The following is a 21,403-nucleotide window of genomic DNA, read 5'->3' as shown; positions in this document are numbered from 1 at the left end:
TTATGGGCCCTTTGGGGGGTGAAGTTTGCACTGAACCTATCTGCCAGGATGTTGGCGATAACGGTCGGTTCAGTGTATTTTGTGCCATTCTGCACTAACTCCGAGCAGATCCGAGAATTGCCACTTAGATTCTTGACATAGCTAAAAAAAGCTTTGTGGTTATCTTTCGTGTCCCTGGCAATTTTTCTTTCGAAGCTAGCCTTGGATGATTTTATGAGGGATCGTAGTTTCTTGCTAATACTGATCAGGGATGTCCTAACTTCTTGGGATTTTACTCTTTTCTGTACTAGTTTTCTCCTTCTATTGTATAGCTTGTTTATGGTAGGGGTCCACCAGACTGGTTTCCTTTTCTTGGCGGAGTGAGTCTTGGTTTTGCTTGGGGTAGCCCGATCCATGCATTCTTGTAGGTGCCCGTAGAGTGCATTAGTAAAGGATTTTGCAGCTTGGACAGTGTTATCCTTTAGCATGGGGGCTTTAAAACTTTCCACCTCGGTCTTAAGTTTGCTTTTGAAAAGTTTTTCATGGTGATTTCTTTGACCGGGGGTGGGGGCGGAATGTGGATATCCAGAGTGATTAGCTTATGGTCCAATCTAACCAGCGAGGGGTTGACCTCCGGTGTGGAACACCGGTCGTCCATGTTGGTGATGACCAGGTCCAGTATGTTGTCACCTCTGGTGGGGGTGTTGACCAGTTGATCCAGGGGGTTTGAGTTTATAAATTCTAGGAAATGTTGGGCAAGGGATTTAGTACTTGAGTAGTTCTCCCAGTTAATGTTTGGGTAATTGAAATCATCCAATATCAGGGTGCAATTAGTAGTACGTGGAGCAGATAAAGCTGCAGGCACTGTAAAGAATAACGATTGTCTCCCCAATCACAACCAGTTGTGCTCTTGACATGACTACCAAAATTCACCTCTTGAGCATCACTGTCGAGGTGACTTTCTTAGCATCCATGTTTCAGTCACATAATACATTGCTTATGATTGGAGATACAATCATAATCCTCTGTAATATAGTGACGGTAATAACCAGAAGTTACACATAAGAATCACAGCTGTAATTTGTGCCCATCGTCGTTTGAAAATGTAATTTTGTTTTTTGAGAACTACATAAGTTAGTATTCGTGATAATGAAGATTACCAAGACATTATTTAGTTTCATTATCTTTCTTTAACAGATGAACGTACTGTTAGAGAAAAGGCCTGCCCGTATGTAGACAGGCGGCGTCCTTTCATTCCCATTTTAAGGGAGCAGTGTGAATATGTCATGCATAAAACCATAGAAGCAAGACTAGATTACTCGAGAACATTTTTCTGAATAATTTGGTGTTCCTGTATGGAAAATGGTTTCTTTTATCCACTGTTAGGTACTGCAAAATCATGTGTGTGCAAAACTACTAAGTATTTAGGCATTTTTCCTGTTATTTATGTTGACTAGTACAAGTTTCTCTCCATTTAGATGCTTGTCAGAGAATCAGTGAAGCTGGGTGGTACTGGAAAAAAACAGTGCAAATAGCTCAAAATGTATTGAAGGAAGCAAAATGCAACAAAGGACGAAACCTTGGCATAAAGGACGGGTGTACTGGTGTGTATGACTGTTCTTCCATAAATGGTGTCATAAAACATGATGATGTGACTTTAATAGCTGCTGCAACTGCACATATACTGCCGGGAAGCTCAGTCATTTCTGTTCTCTGAGCAGCTTACTAGGTCTTCAGACATACCTGTTATAAGCTACAAGGACCTTAGACTAAATCACTGCACAAGCTTCGTAGACACACTTATTGGTGCCAGCACAATTACTTTTGAGTTGCTTTTGTTAAGGGCTAAAAATTTTAAAACAGATGAATGAAAAGAGTTCATATGCACAATCACACTGAGTTAATGTGGCATAATATATGTGGCCATGATAATTACTGTGCATTCAGAAACACTGATGCATAACTGCTGGTGACAGTGTGAGCATGAACATGTGCTTGTCTGATTACTTCCAATTATATTTGGTAAAAAACTAAATCTCTGCCATTCATAACAGAAGTTGCTTGGTTAAGTGAAGTGTGAGTATATAAGAAATAGACTCCATGCTAAAACTGGTCAGACAGTCTAAGAGATAATCTGCAAATAGCTTCTCCTATGGTAGCAAACTCAATGGTTCCAGACGAGGAGGCCGAAGAGAGGGCTGATGTTCCTGCAAATGTAACTATGAATGGATCAGCTGGTGGAGAATCTGTAGTCTAGAAGGACTTATTGGTGAGATTTAATGTGATTAAGGAGAGACTAGACAGTTTTATAACACTGACAACTAAGCATGACGCAGAAGTGTTAGAAGGTATGAACTCACATGCTGCAGCCATCGAATAGTTGCAGTCCTGTTGTGAGGATTTCTGTGAAACACAAGTTTATAGTTGAAAATGGAGTTGAAAGAAAGAAAGAATGGTTAATCAGGAAGACACAGCCTGAAGAAAAAATCCAAAGTATTGTATCACAGATCCTTAGAAGGTTGAAGAGGTGATTATATGACTTGTATACAAACTAAACTGACTGTGGGGGCTAGTTTGCATACAACTGAGATTAAAATTCAAAGGATTTGTATAGGGTGTATATGTCTAAAAGGGTGGAGGCAGAAAGTTGACCCAGGCATATTTTGCTGAGATTTGAATCATTTAAGGCGAAGCTGATACCACTGTGGTATGCTAAGAAGGTACATCAAACTGGGAACAGAAAAGGACCTGTACCAATTGGCTAGACAGAGGGACCGAGCTAGGAAAGATGTGCAGCAGGTAAAGGTGATAAAGGATAATGAGGGAAACATACTCACAAGAGAAGAGAGTGTGTTGAGGAGATGGAAAGAGTACTTTGAGGGGTTGATGAATGAAGAGAGTGAGAGGGAGAGAAGGTTGGATGATGTGCGGATAGTGAATCATGAAGTGCAGTGGATTAGCAAGGAGGAAGTAAGGATAGCTATGAAGAGGATGAAGAACAGAAAGGCTGTTGGTCCAGATGACATACCTGTGGAAGCATGGAGGTGTTTAGGTGAAATGGCAGTGGAGTTTTTAACTAGATTGTTTAATGAAATCTTGGAAAGTGAAAGGATGCCTGAAGAATGGAGAAAAAGTATTTTGGTACCGATTTTTAAGAATAAGGGTGATGTGCAGAGCTGTAGTAACTACAGAGGGATTAAATTGATCAGTCACAGCATGAAGTTATGGGAAAGAGTAGTGGAAGCAAGGTTAAGAAGGGACGTGATGATTAGTGATCAGCAGTATGGTTTCATGCCAGGAAAGAGCACTACAGATGTGATCTTTATTCTGAGAGTGTTGATGGAGAAGTACAGAGAATGTCGGAAGGAGTTGCATTGTGTTTTTGTAGACTTAGAGAAAGCATATGACAGGGTGCCTAGAGAGGAGTTGTGGTATTGTATGAGGAAGTCAGGAGTGTCAGAAAAGTATGTAAGAGTGGTACAGGATATGTATGAGGGTAGTGTGACTGCGGTGAGGTATGCGGTGGGAGTGACGGATGCATTTAAGGTGGAGGTGGGGTTACATCAAGGATCAACTCTGAGCCCTTTCTTATTTGCAATGGTGATGGACAGGTTGACAGACAAGATCAGACAGGAGTCCCCGTGGACTATGATGTTTGCAGATGACATTGTGATCTGCAGTGAGAGTAGGGAACAGGTGGAGGAGACCCTGGAGAGATGGAGATATGCTCTAGAGAGAAGAGGACTGAAGGTCAGCAGGACTAAGACAGAATATATGTGTGTGAATGAGAGGGAGGATAGAGGAATGGTGAGGATGCAAGGAGTAGAGGTGGCGAAGGTGGATGAGTTTAAATACTTGGGGTCAGTAGTTCAGAGTAACGGTGAGTGTGGAAGAGAGGTGAAGAAGAGAGTACAGACAGGATGGAGTGGGTGAAGAAGAGTGTCAGGAGTGATTTGTGACAGATGAGTACCTGTAAGAGAGAAAGGGAAGGTCTACAAGAGGGTAGTGAGACCAACTATGTTATATGGGTTGGAGACAGTGGCATTGACAAAAAGGCAGGAGTTTGAGCTGGATGTGGCAGAATTAAAGATGTTAAGATTTGCACTGGGTGTGACGAGGGTGGACAGGATTAGGAATAAGTATATTAGAGGGTCAGCCCAGGTTGGAAGGTTTGGAGACAAAGCCAGAGAGGCACGATTACGTTGGTTTGGACATGTGCTGAGGAGAGATGCTGAGTATATTGGGAAAAAGATGCTAAGGATGAAGCTACCAGGTAACAGGAAAAGAGGAAGGCCTAAGATAAGGTTTATGGATGTGGTGAGAGAGGACCTGCAGGTGGTTGGTGTGACAGAGCAAGATGCAGAGGACAGGAAGAAATGGAAACAGGTGATCTGCTGTGGTGACCCCTAATGGGAACAGCCGAAAGAAAATAATGAGTGTAGTTTGCAGTCTGGAAGAAGGAGGCCACAAGCTGGACTGTCAATAAGTGCTGTGTTGTGTAAGGCAGTTGAATTTTCATATTTTGTATCCATCATTCTTCAGAGTATATTTTCAAAAAGGGTATAAGGAAGGAAGAATTTATCGTGTGCCTCTTAACAATATACAGAAAAGCTCCCCAAATAATAACTGTTCCCTCACTCATCCATGTTTTAAAACTGCTACTGGGAATCAGCATTCTCTGTACTAGGTCCTGCCATTTGGAGTCATCTCTCTACATAAAGAAAAAAAATAGTTGCACTTCAGGCCTTTATAAACATAATATCATAGACTATTTTTTTTTAGCCAGTCAGTTGTGCATGCTACCGTGATAATGATTAATACCAGGTGACAATTCAAGCAACTGTACTTGACATATTAATGTCTTTGTACCCAAATCCTTACATGCCACTAAATATTGTCTGATGTATTCCTGTTTATGTATAACATTTGCTTTTAACTGTTGTTTTTTCTGGCATTGTATTCGTGCTTGATAACTCTTGTTTATTGCCCATGAAGTAGTACTCCGACTTTGTATGCTCTGGTTTGCTTTTTCCTAATTATACATTTCTTTCTATGCTTAGTTTAATATTTTGTATTGTATGCGTACTGCTCATCGCTGAAAAGGGCCAGCTGACCAAAGGTCATTGAACTAGCCCACCTACCTTTTTAACAAATAAATAAATAACTAAATGAATGAATAATTAAAATTTCAGGGTAGGGATGTTCCATCTTCTTGAAGCAGTCAGTTGCATTTGCTTTGCTAGGGAAAGTGCTATGAAACCAGATCATTGTGATAGTGCATCCATTGTTCATCTGACTATGTCTGTTTAAACCAAAAGAGGCACTACTGAGTAATTGTGAGCCGACAGTGATCCTATCAAGGCATGTCTGTTGCTGCGTTTCTGTGTATGTGTGTGTTTGTGCAAATGGTATTGAAGATTAATTTGTTGAGTTTATACACACAACTTTTGGTCTCCCAAGTGTCTGGTGTTTTAAATATATCACAGAACATGGCATGATGCCAGAATGGGATACTTTCAGCTATGACTGTAGACAAAACACGACCAATTCCAAACTGCATAAAAAGTCCCCCATGAGTTTACTGACATTTATGTGTGATGTTGACTCAAATAAGTTGATGACTAGCTAAAAAAAGGGTAAAGAAAAAAAAAGATAAAATTGACTAAATTCAGTTAATCAGAATCATTTGATTTTGTAGAACCATCAACATGGTTGATAAGGAAAGAAAGGTTTGCAAGTTAAAGAACATTTGTCCAAGGAGGATTGGTAAACGCCCTACTTTATGCAGTGGATATAGATGTTGAACCTATTTTTAGTGGTTTCATGTTTGCTGTGAGGCAGTCCTTTACATTTAATGCTGTGAGAATGCAGACAGATAAACATTTTGTGCCTGAAAAAGTAAAACATTAAAGAGCATGCTTCTGTAAATGTGTTCAGAAAGTAGGAGTCTTTAGATGCATCTGCAAGACATTGAACCATGAACTGGCAGAATGCAGTGAGTTTGGTAGTACTAAAGATGTGTATTTAAGAGGTAGAATTGTATTGGGCATTGCAGACTGTAAAGTGTTACAAAAGTTATGTCTGGAGTCAAGCTTTATGTTAGAATTGCTCATCAATCTGAACAAATTAGAAAGCAAAGGGGAGGTATGACAGTGGCAAGGAATGTGAGTAAAATTAAGCAAAATCCTTGCAGTCTTGAAACACTTGATAAATGCTTAGCGTGGTAAACCTTCACCTTCTTCTTCTTCTTTCAGCTGTTCTCGTTAGGGGACACCACAGCGGATCATCTGTTTCCATTTCTTCCTGTTCTCTGCATCTTGCTCTGTCACACCAGCTGCCTGCATGTCCTCTCTCACTACATCCATAAACCTTATCTTAGGTCTTCCTCTTTTCCTCTTACGTGGCAGCTCCATCCTTAGCGTCCTTTTCCCAATATACCCAGCATCCCTCCTTAGCACATGTCCAAACTGTTGCAATCTCACCTGTCTGGCTTTGTCTCCAAACCGTCCAACCGGAGCTAACCCTCTAATATACTGGTTCCTAATCCTGTCTATCCTTGTCACACCCAAAGCAAATCTTAACATCTTTAACATTGTCACCTCCAGCTCTGACTCTTGCCTTTTTGTCAATGCTACCGTCTCTAACCCATATAACATAGCTGGTCTCCCTAGCCTCTTGTAGGCCTTCCCTTTCACTCTTACTGGTACCCGTCTGTCACAAATCACTCCTGACTCTCCCTTCTCCACCCTGCTTGTACTCTCTTCTTCACCTCTCTTTCACACTCACCTTTACTCTGAACTGTTGGTCGCAAATATTTAAAGTCGTCGACTTTTGCGAACTCTACTTCCTGCATCTTCACCATTCATCTAGCCTCCCTCTCATTCACACGCACATATATTCTGTCTTAGTCCTACTGACCTTCATTCCTTTCTTTTCTAGATCGTATCTCCACCTCTCCAGTTTCTATTCTCACTACATTGGCAAACATCATAATCCATGGGGACTCCTGTCTGATCTCGTATGTCAACCTGTCCATCACCATTGCAAATAAGAAAGGGCTCAGAGCTGATCCGTGGCGTAATCCCACCTCCATCTTAAATGGATCTGTCAGTCGTACTTCAGACCTTACCACTGTCATACATATCCTGTACCACTCTCACATATGTTTCTACCACTCCCGACTTCCTCTTACAATACCACAACTCCTCTAGACACCCTGACATATGCTTTCTCTAAGTCCACAAAGACATAATGAAACTCCTTTTGACCTTCTCTATACTTATCCATCAATACCCTCAGAGCAAACCTCGCATCTGTAGTGCTCTTTCCCAGCATAAACTCATACTGCTGCTCACTAATCATCACCTCCCTTCTTAACCTAGCTTCCACTACTCTTTCCCATAACTTTATGCTGTGACTGATCAGTTGTATCCCTCCGTAGTTACTACAGCTCTGCACATCACCCTTATTCTTAAAAATTGGTTCCAAAGCACTTCTTCTCCACTCTAGATTTCTTTAAACAATCTGGTTAAAAACTCCACTGTCATCTCTCCTAAACACCTTCACGCTTCCACAGGTATGTCATCTGGACCAGCACGCTTTCCATTTTTCATGCTCTTCATATCTATCCTTACTTCCTCTTTGCTAATCCGCTGCACTTCCTAATTCACTATCCCCACATCATCCAACCTTCTTTCTCTCTTATTCTCTTCATTGATCAGCCCCTCAAAGTACTGTTTCCATCTGCTCAACACATTCTCCTTGCTTGTGAGTAGTTTCCCTCATTATCCTTTATATCACCCTTACCTACTGCACATCTTTCCCTGCTCGGTCCCTCTGTCTAGCCAATCAGTACAAGTCCTTTTCTCCCTCCTTTGTGTCCAACCTTTCATATAACTCTCCATACGCCTTACCCTTAGCCTTCGCCACCTGTCTCTTTGCCATACTCCTCATCTCCTTATACTCCTGTCTACTTTCTTCATCTGTCTGATGATCCCACTTCTTCGCCAACTACTTTCTCTCTATACTCTCCTGTACTTCCTCGTTCCACCACCAGGTCTCCCTGTCCTCCTTCCTCTGTCCAGATGTCACACCAAGCACCTTTTTAACTGTCTTCCTTACCAGCTGTGCTGTAGTTACCCAGCTATTTGGTAACTCTTCACTGCCACCCAGTGCCTGTCTTAACTGTTCCCTGAACTCCATCTCAGAATAAGCCTTTTTCAACTTCCACCATTTGATTCTGGTTGCTGCCCTCACACTCTTCTTCCTCTACTTGTTCACCAGTGTCATCCTACAGACTATCATCCTATGCTGCCTAACTGTGCTTTCCCCTGTCATCACTTTACAGTCTCCAAGCTCCTTCAAACTGGCCCTCCTGCATAGGATGTAATCCACCTGTGTGCATCTTCCTACACTCTTGTATGTCACCCTATGCTCCTCCCTCCTCGTAAAATATGTATTCACCACAGCCATGTCCATCCTTTTCACAAAATCCACTACCATCTCACCTTCTGCATTCCTCTCCTTAACATCTTACCTATCCATCATTTCTTCATCCCCTATGTTCCCTTCACCAACATGCCCATTGAAATCCACTCCATTCACCACTCTCTCACCTTTGGGTACACTTGCCACCACCACTTCATCCAACTCACTCCAAAAATTTTCTTTCTCATCCATCGCACACCCAACTTGCAGAGCAGATGCACTAACAACATTCATCATCACACCATCAATTTCCACCTTCGTAAACATCACTCTGTCTGGCACTCTTTTCACCACCAAAGCACTCTTGGCGTACTGTTCCTTCAGGATAACCCCTACCCCATTTCTCCTCCCATCCACACCATGATAGAACAATTTGAAGCCACCTCCAATACACCTGGCCTTACACCCTTCCGTCTGGTCTCTTGCATGCACAATATATCAACCTTCATTCTCTTCATCATATCAGCTAGCTTTCTCCCTATATCAGTCATACTGCCAACATTCAAAGTTCCTACCCTCACTACCACACTCCTAACCTTCCTCCTCTCTTCCTGCCTTTAGACCTACCTTCCCCCTCTTCTTCTCCTTTGGCCAACGGTAGCCCCATCCTGTTGGCTAGCAGTACTGGTGGCAGTTGTTGTTAACCTGGGCCATGACCGATCCCGTATGGAAATCTGTATTGTTGTCCGTATATGTCATTTGGCAAAGGTTTTACAGCAGATGCCCTTCCTGACGTAACCATCTCCATTTATCTGGTCTTAGGACCGGCACGAAGAAATGCACTGGCTTGTGCATCACCATTGGTTGGGTTTATAGTAAACCATCTGGGCAAATTCATGCCTGGACTGTCAATCCTGCTTCATCCTCTAACAGGACTGCTGAAGAAAGAAATAGTATGGAATGGGGGGGGGGGGGGTGACTCCCAATCCCAATCCCAACTTTCAAAACGGTCAAGTCTGTGTAAGTGTCCACACCAGTATTTGCTTACTATGATGTCAGTGAACTGACAGCGGTCAGTTCAGAGGCCAGCAGCTTTGGTACTAGTGCAGCTGTGATGCACAAAATCAATGGCCAGATAAAGCCTGTAGCTTTCTGAGGGAACAGTTGTCACTGGGAGCTTCTCTGTGTGGTGTTAAGGGGCACACTAAATAAAGTTGCTGACAGATGAGTATGGGATTGGCCGTACAATATCAAGTCTGCATTATCTACAAGCAAATGATGCTGCTGAAAGAGCAGTACAAACAGGAACATTTTTAATCTGTCCGATTTGCATCTGGTTTTAATGTGCTTTAGAGCAATGCCATAGAGCACGCATGGAAAAACTAATTTGGGAGACCAATGCAAACTGTTGTTCCAGTGTTGAGACAAAATTGTTAACCAGAACTATTCCATATGACACTGTTGAACAAAATAACCAGACTGCCAAATATGTATACAAACATTTATGTGAAAAAAAAAAGATACTCAGTTTTTACCTTTCATGCTCACATCAGATTGTCTGTCTCAAGCTGGATGGCAAAAAGAGATGACAGACAAGTGTGACTGTTACCAAGTCTGCAGAACTGAGACTGTATGTAATTTGAACCAGAGATAGAGGTATAGTAAGGAGAAACCAAAATCGAAGACACGTACAGGCCATTCCTGAAATATTCAAATAATTAAAAAGTTGTCCCAAATAGATGAGCAGTTGCCATGACCATGTGAACCTGAAGAAGTGAGAGACAAGTATCTTCAGACCAGAGTAGTCACGCATTGCCTAAAAGATACATATTACCTGGTAGAGACATGTTAACTAGTACTAACTTGTCACAGAAGACAATCTCCCCATGTCCACAGCCTGAGAGAGTTACTTCAGGAGGGCATTATGGTGCTGAGACTTAAGGTAGTTTCAGAAACAGGTGAATAATATACTGACTGCTAACAGGAAAATATGCAAAGAGAGTATAAAAATATAATTATACAATGACTGTCCATTAGCATTCCAAAACGAGCACACGAATTGGCCAGCCCAACCAGTGTGTCCGTTGAAAATCCGAGAATATACTAACAGAAAAAGGTGTGGTCGCCCAGACTTTTTCCCATTAGTATAGCTCCTGATTTTTTTACTTTTTTTTTTTTGCCCCCCCCCCCCCAAAAAAAAACAGAAGACCTAAAACAAACGAGGGGAATGGCACAGACAAAAAAAAAGGATAATCAGGTACGTTCTGAAAAATTAAAGAAATGTACCTGATTATCCTTTTTTCTGTCTGCGCCGTTTCCCTTGTTCATTTTAAGTCTCACGATTTTCTTTTTTTTCAATTAAAATAAAAGCAACGGATATCTTCCTTTCTCCGTTGCTGTGTCTGCACAGCACTGATGTACTGTGTAAGCGTGGGAATACAAGTCCCTTACGCATGCGCAGTACATCAGAAATGCCCCAGGATACCGTAAAACTGCGGAAGGGCAGCACTGAGGCATTATACAATGACATTATTTAAGAAAAGTAAGTATTTTTTTCTTAAATAATGTCATTGTATAATAGCAGTAACCCACGGCTGGGTGTGAGCAATGCTGGATTTACCCACGGTTGGCTTTGTTTGGTCACGCGGGCTTCGCTGTCATGACCAAACCACACCAACTGTGAGTAAATCCAGCATTACCCACACCCAGCCGTGGGCTATTGCTTAAATATTTTTTTATGTTAGTGAAAATGGAAATTATAAAGTATTGCCAAGTGCTTTTAATAGTGACTTCTCAAAATGAAAAGTATGTGCATGGAAATATGATGCATAATGTTCTACCTCAAATGAGCATTTATTTCTCTTGGGAAAGGACAAGATGTTTTGTGATACAAGTTCAGGTTGATGATTAGTGCAGTCTGTGTCTGGGTAAACCTAAAGCAGTTTTCACTTAATGCATAGGCAGTGTTGAATAATTGTGTGCTGACAATGATTCTGACAACACCATCTTTGTTGCTGTGTGTGTGTGTGTGTGTGTGTGTGTGTGTGTGTGTGTGTGTGTATGCGTGGGCGCGTGTGCTCATAACTGGTATGGAAAATAAGTGCAACAAATTAAAACATGCTGCTGATATCACAGTTGTATGTTGTCTTAAATATAGCTCAAAGCATGATGGAAGGGAAAGGATATAATGTAACTTTATGCTGTATAGACCAGTTTCTGTGTAAAATCAAGATATATATGCCTATTTGAGCAGTCCTTTTGATTAATTGAGATCAAAATGGATTTGTTGTTGGGAGGCAGACTTTTGATACTATTTTGAAGATGGAAACAATAATGCAGTTGGTCAGGGATGTATGAGAGGACTTAATAGTGGTTGGTTTGGATGCTGTAAAAGCATTTCATGCTAGTTGAGTGCTATTATTTATCTTAGGCAGTGTTCGCTATGGACCACGGGTTTCTCCCAAGAATTTATATATTTCATATTAACTGTTACAGGCAGGGTCAGAGGTTCAAGTACAGATTCATGCAGGATTATTATTACCTTTTAGGTTTTCTAGGTGAGCTTAAATGTTCACCACTTATCCTTGCCACCTTTTGCTTTTTGCAGCTTACTTGTAGCCTTTTGGTTTAATTTCTCCAAGTCCTGTGGGTGTCTAATACCATGACAGGAATGGACCCCATTCCTAAGTCAGGGTATGATTAAAGTTCATGAAATTAATATTGTTTCAGTCTTTGATGTTAGCCAAAAAGTGCTGTTTTCAGTACTCACAATGTTCTCAGAATTTACTCCTCCAACTTATACGAAGTTATGTGCATTGTTAGCATATCTAAATATGACTGTAGATTCTTTTTTATGTGAGACCCATTGCTCCTCCTACTATTGAAGCTGTCTGGGTTTCTTTCTCCCACATTGCTCTCATTTCTGCCTGCAAATCCTGATATTTTATGACTTTCTCCATACGTAAGAGACTGTAATCATTGGGTGTATCAATGTCACTGATCAATGATACTTTTGTCTTATTTTCATGGATTACTATACCTGGTTTTCTCACATCTGTTTTCTGAACTGTTGGTAATGGGTGATATCATGTGATATAAACTTCTTCATTTCATATAATGCTTTGTGGCTGATGTTTCCAAATCTTCTCAGCTACTTCAGTATTGTAGTGTGTGCATAATCTCCAATGCAACAATTTTGCTACATTATTATGCCTTTCAGTATACAGTCCTTCTGCCATTAGTGTATCACACCCAACAACAAGATGTGTGACTGTTTCCAATTATGTTTACAGGACCTGCACGTGTCTGTTTCTCCGGGTCTATATTAGATCAGTGAACACTTAAAAAGCGAACGCTGATCCATCGAACTTAGGTAAGCGAAAGCTTACAATTTCAAACTGTCAGAACAACGATTTTTTCCTAGGGAAAAAAAATCACTGTTCCAAAACACATGCACACAACACAAGCACACCAAACAAACAGCAATCCACACACATACACCTAAAATCTCACACCTAACCCTACACTAAACTATACACACGCCACTAACTATCCACTTACCTTAACCCTAACCCTAAAGCCCGTCACTATCGCACATTCACCTCACCTGCTCCCTAACCCTAACTCACCTAACCCACCCTAACCCTCATGTCCACACAATCGCACACATACCTAACCCGCGTCCTAACCCTAACTCACCTAACCCGCCCTAACACTAACATCCACACAGTCGCACACTTACCTGCCCAATCTGTAACTTTCCACCAGAAAACTGAAAATACCGAAGCAACAGAAACGGACAACCGAATTCTTTCCCTAGGAAAAAAATTGAGTTTCTGCTGCTTCGATATTTTCCACTTTCGCTTACCTAAGTTCGATGAATTAGCGTTTGCTGATCTAATATAGACCTGTTTCTCCCACATGTTCAATGGACTTTGTTAATGAATGTGTACGTAGTCCAATATCCTGAGCCACCAATATTAACCATTCATCTTTTGGTTTAAATTCACCTCTCCTGACCATTCTTGCATCAAATCTTGATCAAGGTGTGGTTGCTCCAGGAGTTTTCTGTACTTGGCCTATATGTATGGCTTTTCCACATTTCTTCCCTTTTCCTTATATCCTTTCTTTTGTTTTTTGGCTAATTCAGTTACTGTCTTATTTTTGTCTACTTCTGGTTTGATTTCCATTCCTGCTTGACATTTGAATGCTTCTGCTAAGCTAAGCAGAGAGGTCACCTTGGATTTCTTCTCCTCATGTTTTAAAACTTTCACTATGTTTGAATCTGACAATGTCAACACATATGTATGCAGTCCCACAGTACCAGATTGAGGGATATATAATATTGGTATACACTAATTTTTATATATCATTTTATAGGCGTGAAGCATTTTTCTTGTTTTCCTGTCCAACTGATCCAATACCTTTTGGCGCCAGGTAATCACACCAAAACTGTAAGTTAAAATAGGAAGAGCAAATTGGTTTATAACTTGGACATTATTCCTATATGTCAGGGCTGTTTACAATATAGGTTTTAGTCTTCTGAAGTATTCCTTACTAAGTTTTATTCACATTTGTTCATGTTGTTTTACTGCCAATCCTTCATTAATTTCTAATTATTTATGCAATCCTTCATGCTGAAGTTCTTCTATGTCACATTCTTTTCCTAGACTGATATTTTCTTGGTACTGCAACTTTCCTGCTTTAAGTGTTGCTTGTTTTGTGGGAGACAAATTATAACCAAGACCTAATCTGTTAAGTAAACAATTTAATGCGTTGACAAAATAAAAGTGGTGACAAAGAATCACCCTGGAGTGTCCATGTTTCAGTTCTTATCCCTGGGATAATAATTTGCCCTTTGCCATGACTTAATTGCAAAGTGAAACAAGGGAAGAGCTGTCCATCAAAGAAGTGGCTGGGCTTCTGAGAGAGAAGATCCTACAGTTTGTAAGCCTCTGATTGCTGTAATACCCTAAAGTGTGTCATTCTGCTATTGGTCAGTATGCTCATTTGAATTTTTCCCCTCATTTCTAAGTTAAAAACTGATGCCATTTGCACAGCCTTGAGCTCATTTGTTTGCTATGAGCGAATACCTGGTTAGCTGCAAGGCTACTGAATGTGATACCTTTCCAGTGGGATTTGACTAAAGCCTTGCAAAACCCGGGATAAGCACGTTTTATGTTTGTACTGAGGTTACTGTAATAGCTTTTTTTTTTTTTTTTTTTCCAGTTCCTTTGGACCTCATTTTATCGTCTCGGCCTCCAGTGCTCTGGTCCTGAGTGGAATCCTTCCTTCTCCAAGATTGATGCCTAGGTACAAAGAAAGAAAATTGGCTTCAGCACTTGGTTAGTTGATGTCATCCCAGGGGGATTCCAGTATGTGTCAGCATCTGATTAGATGCTTGACAATCCTAGTTGCTTTGTCAAGGGTGGCCTGCACCTGCTGTTTCAAGGCCGGCTAAAACCTTTACTGTCTCCATTGTGTCTTTTTTAGGCAGAGTCAGCTGATTTACATCCTAATGTAACTTACATTATCTAATCCAAGGCAATATCATATTAAGGTGCTCTGCCTAATGGCAGAAGTCTCAACAACAAAATGCCTGACCTTGAGGATTTCCTGCATTTGGAGTGCATCCATGTAGTTACTGAAACTTGATTTAAATGTTCAAAAAGCACTCCCTCCATACACCGGTTTTGAGCCTGTTATGCTTTTAGGCACAATGGCAACTGTGGTGGCATCTCAATATTTATTATGGACCATATCACCTGCAGACAGTTCCACAGAAACCAGAAAAACTGAGCTCATTGAGCTCTGAATCATGCCAAACAAAACAGACTATCATCTTATAGCCTGTTAAAAGACACTTTCCATGTCCCAAGATAATCATGTAAAGTTCCTAGGTGTTATCCGTGAACTTCCTTTAAACAAAAACTCCATTATTTCAGAAGACTTTAACTATCCATTAATAAACTGGAGCATCTGTACCTCAAATGTAGGAAATCCCCAAAAGTTCTTAAATTTCATAAACCAAAGCTCCTTGGCACAAATTGGTAACAACTCCACTAGACAGCATAATATTCTTGACATGGTCCTTACAAATATAGCTTCTTTGTGTACTTTCCCCTGGTATCTTTCTCCCCAGTTGAGTACACAGTAGAGGTCACCAGCAAGTGGGGACTCTAGTATTTCCAATCCAGGCTAGTCGTATACAGGGAGTGTGTGTCAGGACAAACTGAAATTCCAACACAGGACTGTCTAGAGTCCAAGTATTTAGAGCAGTCCCTTCAACTACATTATTTTATTTATAAAAACAAAATTAATCCAGTTCTAAAGCATCCTTCAAAAGAGAGACTTAACTATCGATAATTCCTTTTATAGGTATTATTGGGATAATTGCTTTTGTCCTTGTGGACTTCTTCAGATCCAGTTTTTACCGTTAAACTTCCTATGATCATGTTGTTACTATAAATGCTGTTACGGGAGTGTGGGGGGAGTAGTACACTGTGAAGCAACCAGATCCACTCGACTGGCCTTTCACTTGCTCAGTGTGAAAACTTCTGATAGGATGTTAGACCAATCCTCATTTGCATGGGGGCCTTTTCCCTGGTCTCAATGAAAATATCTGATAACATGTAAGACCCATCCTCATTTGCATGGGAATGTTCATAAACAGAACATGAATCCCTCTTATTGATATAATCTTTGCACATTTTATAGAAGTTTTTTTTTTTTTTGTCCACAGTTTTTCCTGGATTTTTGCTTTCAGATCTTACAAATGCAAGTCAGATAATGGAGCTCATTTTTTCTTACTCAAGAATTTTTGCCGCAAACAGACCAGTTGTCTTCTGAGTAATTTTGTAGCAGAATGAATAATCATGACAATCCTGTTTTTCATAGTTTCTCTGTTCATTTTTCTTCACCCCTTCCTTACAAGTCTGTACATGTCTTTCCACCAGACTGGTAGATACGGTACTGCTTCATGTATCATCAAGATAGTACTGGACAACAGATTCCAATTCATTTTATAAAGTTTAATGTTCTGTACTGGTGAGTCAAAATCCATTATCCTACACTAATATTTCTGAAATGTTGTGAGCGCTAAAACATTTGAGTTTTTCAGTAGTTACGTGTGACAGAGCAGAATGTATGTATAGACATCTCTTCATTTTTGATGAGCATCAGTCAAAGCTTAGAACCCTTCACTTGCAATCTAGCCCAGTCTTCTTGGGCTTTTCCAGTGGGTGTAAACGTTTACTATTTGTTGCACATTCTTCAAACATTTTAACATTTTCCAGTGTCTCATACTTGGTAGACTATCAATTTATTTATTATTTATTGACATTTGATTACTGGGAAAGTCCGACTGGGTAGAAGACCATTTTCAGTGGAGGCCCAGGGAAGAAAGCTCCAAATTATTACAAAATATTTTAAGAACAATAATTTCACAATCTTCAAAAATTAAAAAAAAGTCTGCAATTTAAATAATTATAACAAATTAGACGTAATATAAAACATTGGTTAGCAATTTATCCACGTTATATGACAATAATTTAATATTTATAGAAATTTTAGACAGTTTGTAGAGAAATTAAAGGTAAGCTAGTGTAATACAAACAGGAATTGCAATATGAAGTTAGGGAACAAACAGGTTTATGGTACATTTAGAGAGAAAGTCAGAGAAGAGAATTTGATAGAAGTAAGGAAATAAGTGAAGAAGGGAGAGTAAGGAAGTATAAGAAATGAAAAGGTACTTGTTCATATTTAGGGATAATATTTATCCTGGTTTTGAGCATAAACAGAACCAGATTTTAGCTAGGAAGTCTTTCAGAGTGGTTTTGAAAGACAGGAGGGAAGTCATACAAATGATTTATTTAAACCCTCCATTTTGGACATTTGAGGATGAGCTTGATGGAACACTTTCAGTATTACAGAATGATCTTTTCTTGGCATTACGATTCTGTAACCCCACAGTAGACAAGCATCTTTTTAAATTATTTTTGGCCATCCCTGCTACTTGTAGCCATGTATTTCTCCATGACAAAATGGCCTGTTTATGTCCTGTATGGCAAGAGATAGACACAGAAGGATGTCATTCAGGCAGCCATCAAGGGATTTTGTTTTGGATACCCTAGCTCCATAATTCCCAAGGTGGCTGATGAGGATGGAAACATTCCACACTATACCTACCCTTTGTTACCAGTGCTTCCATAGATTTCTTTGGACCATTCTTAATATACAACATATGAAACCTTTTATTAAAAAATGGCCAAAATATGTAGGAGAGGCAGGATAGAAAATACAAGGTGGCACTTAACCATGTGTCACAATGCACACATAATACGTGACGGAATCCATGAACTATGCAGGGTTTCCTGTCATGGTTTGGGTATGGAATGTTTATACAAGCCCAACCCCAAATTAAGATGCTCCTTGATTATTGCAGGCTTTACAAGCTGTGTCTGTGGCTGACTGTATCTAGGGGCTGTTCTAACAGTCCATACTGTACATTAGCTGTGAACAGCCTAGAGGAATTGGTTGCCAGGAAAACAATATGTTCCATCTTCCACTGGAACAACAGTAGTTGGTTTGTATAGTGGGCTCATTTATTAAAAAAAAGTTTTGTGCCTTTCTGACTGTTAGTTGCTGTAGAACCAAAATATAGCCCATGCTGGTTTCTACTACCCTCCCTGAATAGCTGATGTGTGAGATGTTTGGTGATGTCAAAATACCCCTCCTACCGAGAGTTAAACTAAGGGTTTCTGGAGAAAAAAAAAATTAGATGAATACTGGTAAATGGTTAGTTAAATGATGCACCTGTGGCAGCTTTTTTTCCTTGACTGATCAGGATTTTTGTAGTGAACAGTCTTGAATCAGTAATGTTAGACTTGTTAAAAAATTACATAATTTGGCACATCTGATCTGTATTTTAGACCTTAACTGAACAAATGTGGTGCTAGCAACTCTAAAAATAATGAATGTATTCCTGCAGGTATGTGAATGGAAGAACCAAGATGGAAAAACATACATGTGTACTGGGAGGCCTGGCTGGCTCACCGTGTCTCTACGTGTTGGCAAGTACAAGAAGACACACAAAAACATTATGATCAATCTGATGGACATTTTGGAAGTTGACACCAAACGCCAGGTGAGTCCTCATCTAAATCGCAGCATATTATGGAACAAACAGTAATGCTCATTTAGGTAAATATCTGATGAGCTAGTCGCAAGAATGGTAAGTTGTTTGCTTAAAATAATCCTGTTAATTTGCACTGGAGGGGTGCTGCATACTTGCATTAAATAAGCCTGTGAGTCAGTACATACATGCGTGGATGAGTCCAAATATTAGTGGACTTGACCTCTTCCAGGAGTAGGTGCAATTTTGAGTAGCAGCAGTGGTGAAAAAGCTAGCCAGAAAACTGAGTCATTGGCTTGTGCTGAGTAATGCTACTGAGTTCACTCTATAAGCATATACATGTTATATCTATTTTTTAATATATATGTGTGTGTGTGTGTGTGTGTGTGTGTGTGTGTGTGTGTGTGTGTGTGTATATATATATATATATATATATATATATATGTGTGTGTGTGTGTGTGTGTGTGTGTGTGTGTGTATATATATATATATATATATATATATATAGATATATATATATATATATAAAAAACATTAACAGCTACATATTTGTGTCATTTAAGATGCTGTATCATGTTTACACAACATGATGTGCCACAGATTTCCAATTTAAATCTCTTGAACTCCTTTTATCATCAGTGTAACTATGAGTCAACCTACTGGTGCATTGATAAGATGGCTAAAAAAACTCAGATGTGGGAACTGACCTGGGAAGTTAGTAGGGCCAAATGAGGCTTATGTTTTTCTATTGTGAATGCGTCCGGTGCCATGGTGACTTTTAGTAGAAACAGGAGGTTATACTATGGTATGTATTTCCAGCTTTACATGCTGAATTGTTGCCCAAGTTTTGATTAAATAACCACTTTGGTGGAGAGGGAGTGTAAAAGGAAGAAGAGGTACTCTAAGCATCACAAATTCCTAGAGAACTACCCTCCCCACATATAAAGTTAGCCAATAAAAATTTGGGGTATTCTAGATTGAGTGTGTTTACTATCAAAATGTGGAACAACATTTATGTGTAATTGGGATGGTTGAATGCATGTTTTCCAGTTTCCGTAATGCCGATCCGAAAATGTTCGAATCCTCATTAGCGAATGGTTTTGTGCATTCACTAATATGGGATCGACATTCTGATAACAGTTTGCACTACAGTAGGGAAAGGGAAATTTACCCTAACTGTAGTGCGTTCTTGGAGTTGGAATATGTAATATGCCGGAGGTGTGGGGGTTCCGGGGGGGCTTGCCCCCCTTCAAAAATATTGTCGGTAACATGGAATTTCAACATTGGAACTTATGGTATTTGAATGTTGATTCCATGGTTACCATTTCTGACATTTTGGTAATTCTGTATTACCAAATTTGGATAACGAATCTGATCAAAAAGTGGAAAATTGTTTTGATTTTCCAAATTTTGATAATAAACCAATTGAGTGTATTGCAGTAATAAATGCTGGTCTGTGGAATTAACCTGTGTGATTTAGACAGTCTATTGCATATTGGAAAGTTACAGTTGTGTCAGAAGGCATGTTTGTTGGGAATTGGTTTAGTATTCTAAGTTTCAGATTTTTAACAACCAGAGCTTTTGAACTAAGCTACATGCCAACTTGTTTTTGTTTAGTGTCTCAAGAACATTATGCAGTTTTAACCCGAACTGAAAATCTGCATATTTTTTTTTGTGCAAGATCACTCTGTTCATTTTTAGCTGTAAATTAAAATTTTGTTTTCCTTTTCTCCATGAGATATTTACCTGTATTTTACAATGAATTTGATTATAAGTAACTATGAAATGCTGCATATTATGGTAAACTATAAACCATACACTTATTATTGATTCCCTTGAGTCATTGGATTACTCACTCATTTATTTGTTGACTGTTTTTGTGAGCTGATTTGAAGATCTATTCATCCGTGGCTCAGGCCTTAGGATGGCAAAAATTCAACATATTTGTGAGAATTACACAAAGCAAACAGTTACTATTACATGTACAATGAAGATGTGTGCAGATTCCCATGCACACTATGGTAGCGATGTTGGATTGACAAATATATTCATTTTTTTAACCTGGTAAGTGTAATCTGACCCTTCCTGCGGTATATATGGGCAGTTCAGAGTAATCTGACAGCATGTTTTTAGGAGGTGAGATGAAACCACAGTACATAAAATAATCCTAGATATGGTGAGGCTACGAAGACTCCATACAGACAGAAACCAGAGGTCAAGATTGAATCTCAATCCCTAGAGCTATCATGCAAAAATTCTTACTGACTGGCCCAATATGCTGTTATTAAGTATTAAATAAATCAAAATATTAATTATTTTATTAATCAGAATGGAGCGCCATGAAAAGGAGGTCGCTGTTCAATAAAGGCGAACAAAAACAGCAAGTTTATTGTTTAAGTTAGCAGATAATGGTTAAAACAGTTACATTCTCTTTTCAGTAGTGCAAGTCTGGAAATAGTTTTTGAAAGCTGAGTATTCGAGAATGTTTTTCCAGTTGTTGGGAGACTGTTCCCAGATTGTGAGTGCATGGTTAGAAAGAACACATTTATCATTTTTCAGCTTGCTTATTGGTTTATGTAGGAACGTGACCTAGAGTTATATTGAGATTCAAATGGGTAATGTGACTTTGAGAGTTTGAAAGGAGGCAGTGATTGGGATAGATGTATGTATGTACCAGGCAGCATGGCAGTTGTTTGAGTACTGCTGGTAACCGTTTTGCATTGGGTGAAGTGCAGTAGAATTCTCTGGGACTTCCCAGGGTGATGAAGTGGCAGATTTGGTAGGTAGTAGTTGGAATCATTTTGAGGTTTTTAAGGATACTTGAAGTACAGGGAGACAAAACCCTGCTTGTGGACTAGTGTTGTG

At 39.7% G+C, this 21,403-nt stretch overlaps 1 protein-coding gene across 1 annotated transcript in view; it reads left to right on the top strand.

The window, feature by feature from the left end:
* Positions 1-21,403, top strand: part of DHCR24 (24-dehydrocholesterol reductase) — a 169,318-nt gene that overhangs the window by 16,426 nt on the left and 131,489 nt on the right. Inside the window, exon 2 of the mRNA XM_044085501.1 lies at positions 18,395-18,550. Coding sequence (XP_043941436.1) covers positions 18,395-18,550 — 156 coding nt within the window. The remainder of the gene's footprint in view (positions 1-18,394; positions 18,551-21,403) is intronic.

The sequence above is a fragment of the Protopterus annectens genome, chromosome 10.part0, assembly GCF_019279795.1.
Source record: "Protopterus annectens isolate FY-2018-M chromosome 10.part0, PAN1.0, whole genome shotgun sequence".
NCBI classification, from domain to species: domain Eukaryota; kingdom Metazoa; phylum Chordata; order Ceratodontiformes; family Protopteridae; genus Protopterus; species Protopterus annectens.
This window is presented reverse-complemented; position numbering and strand designations above follow the sequence as displayed.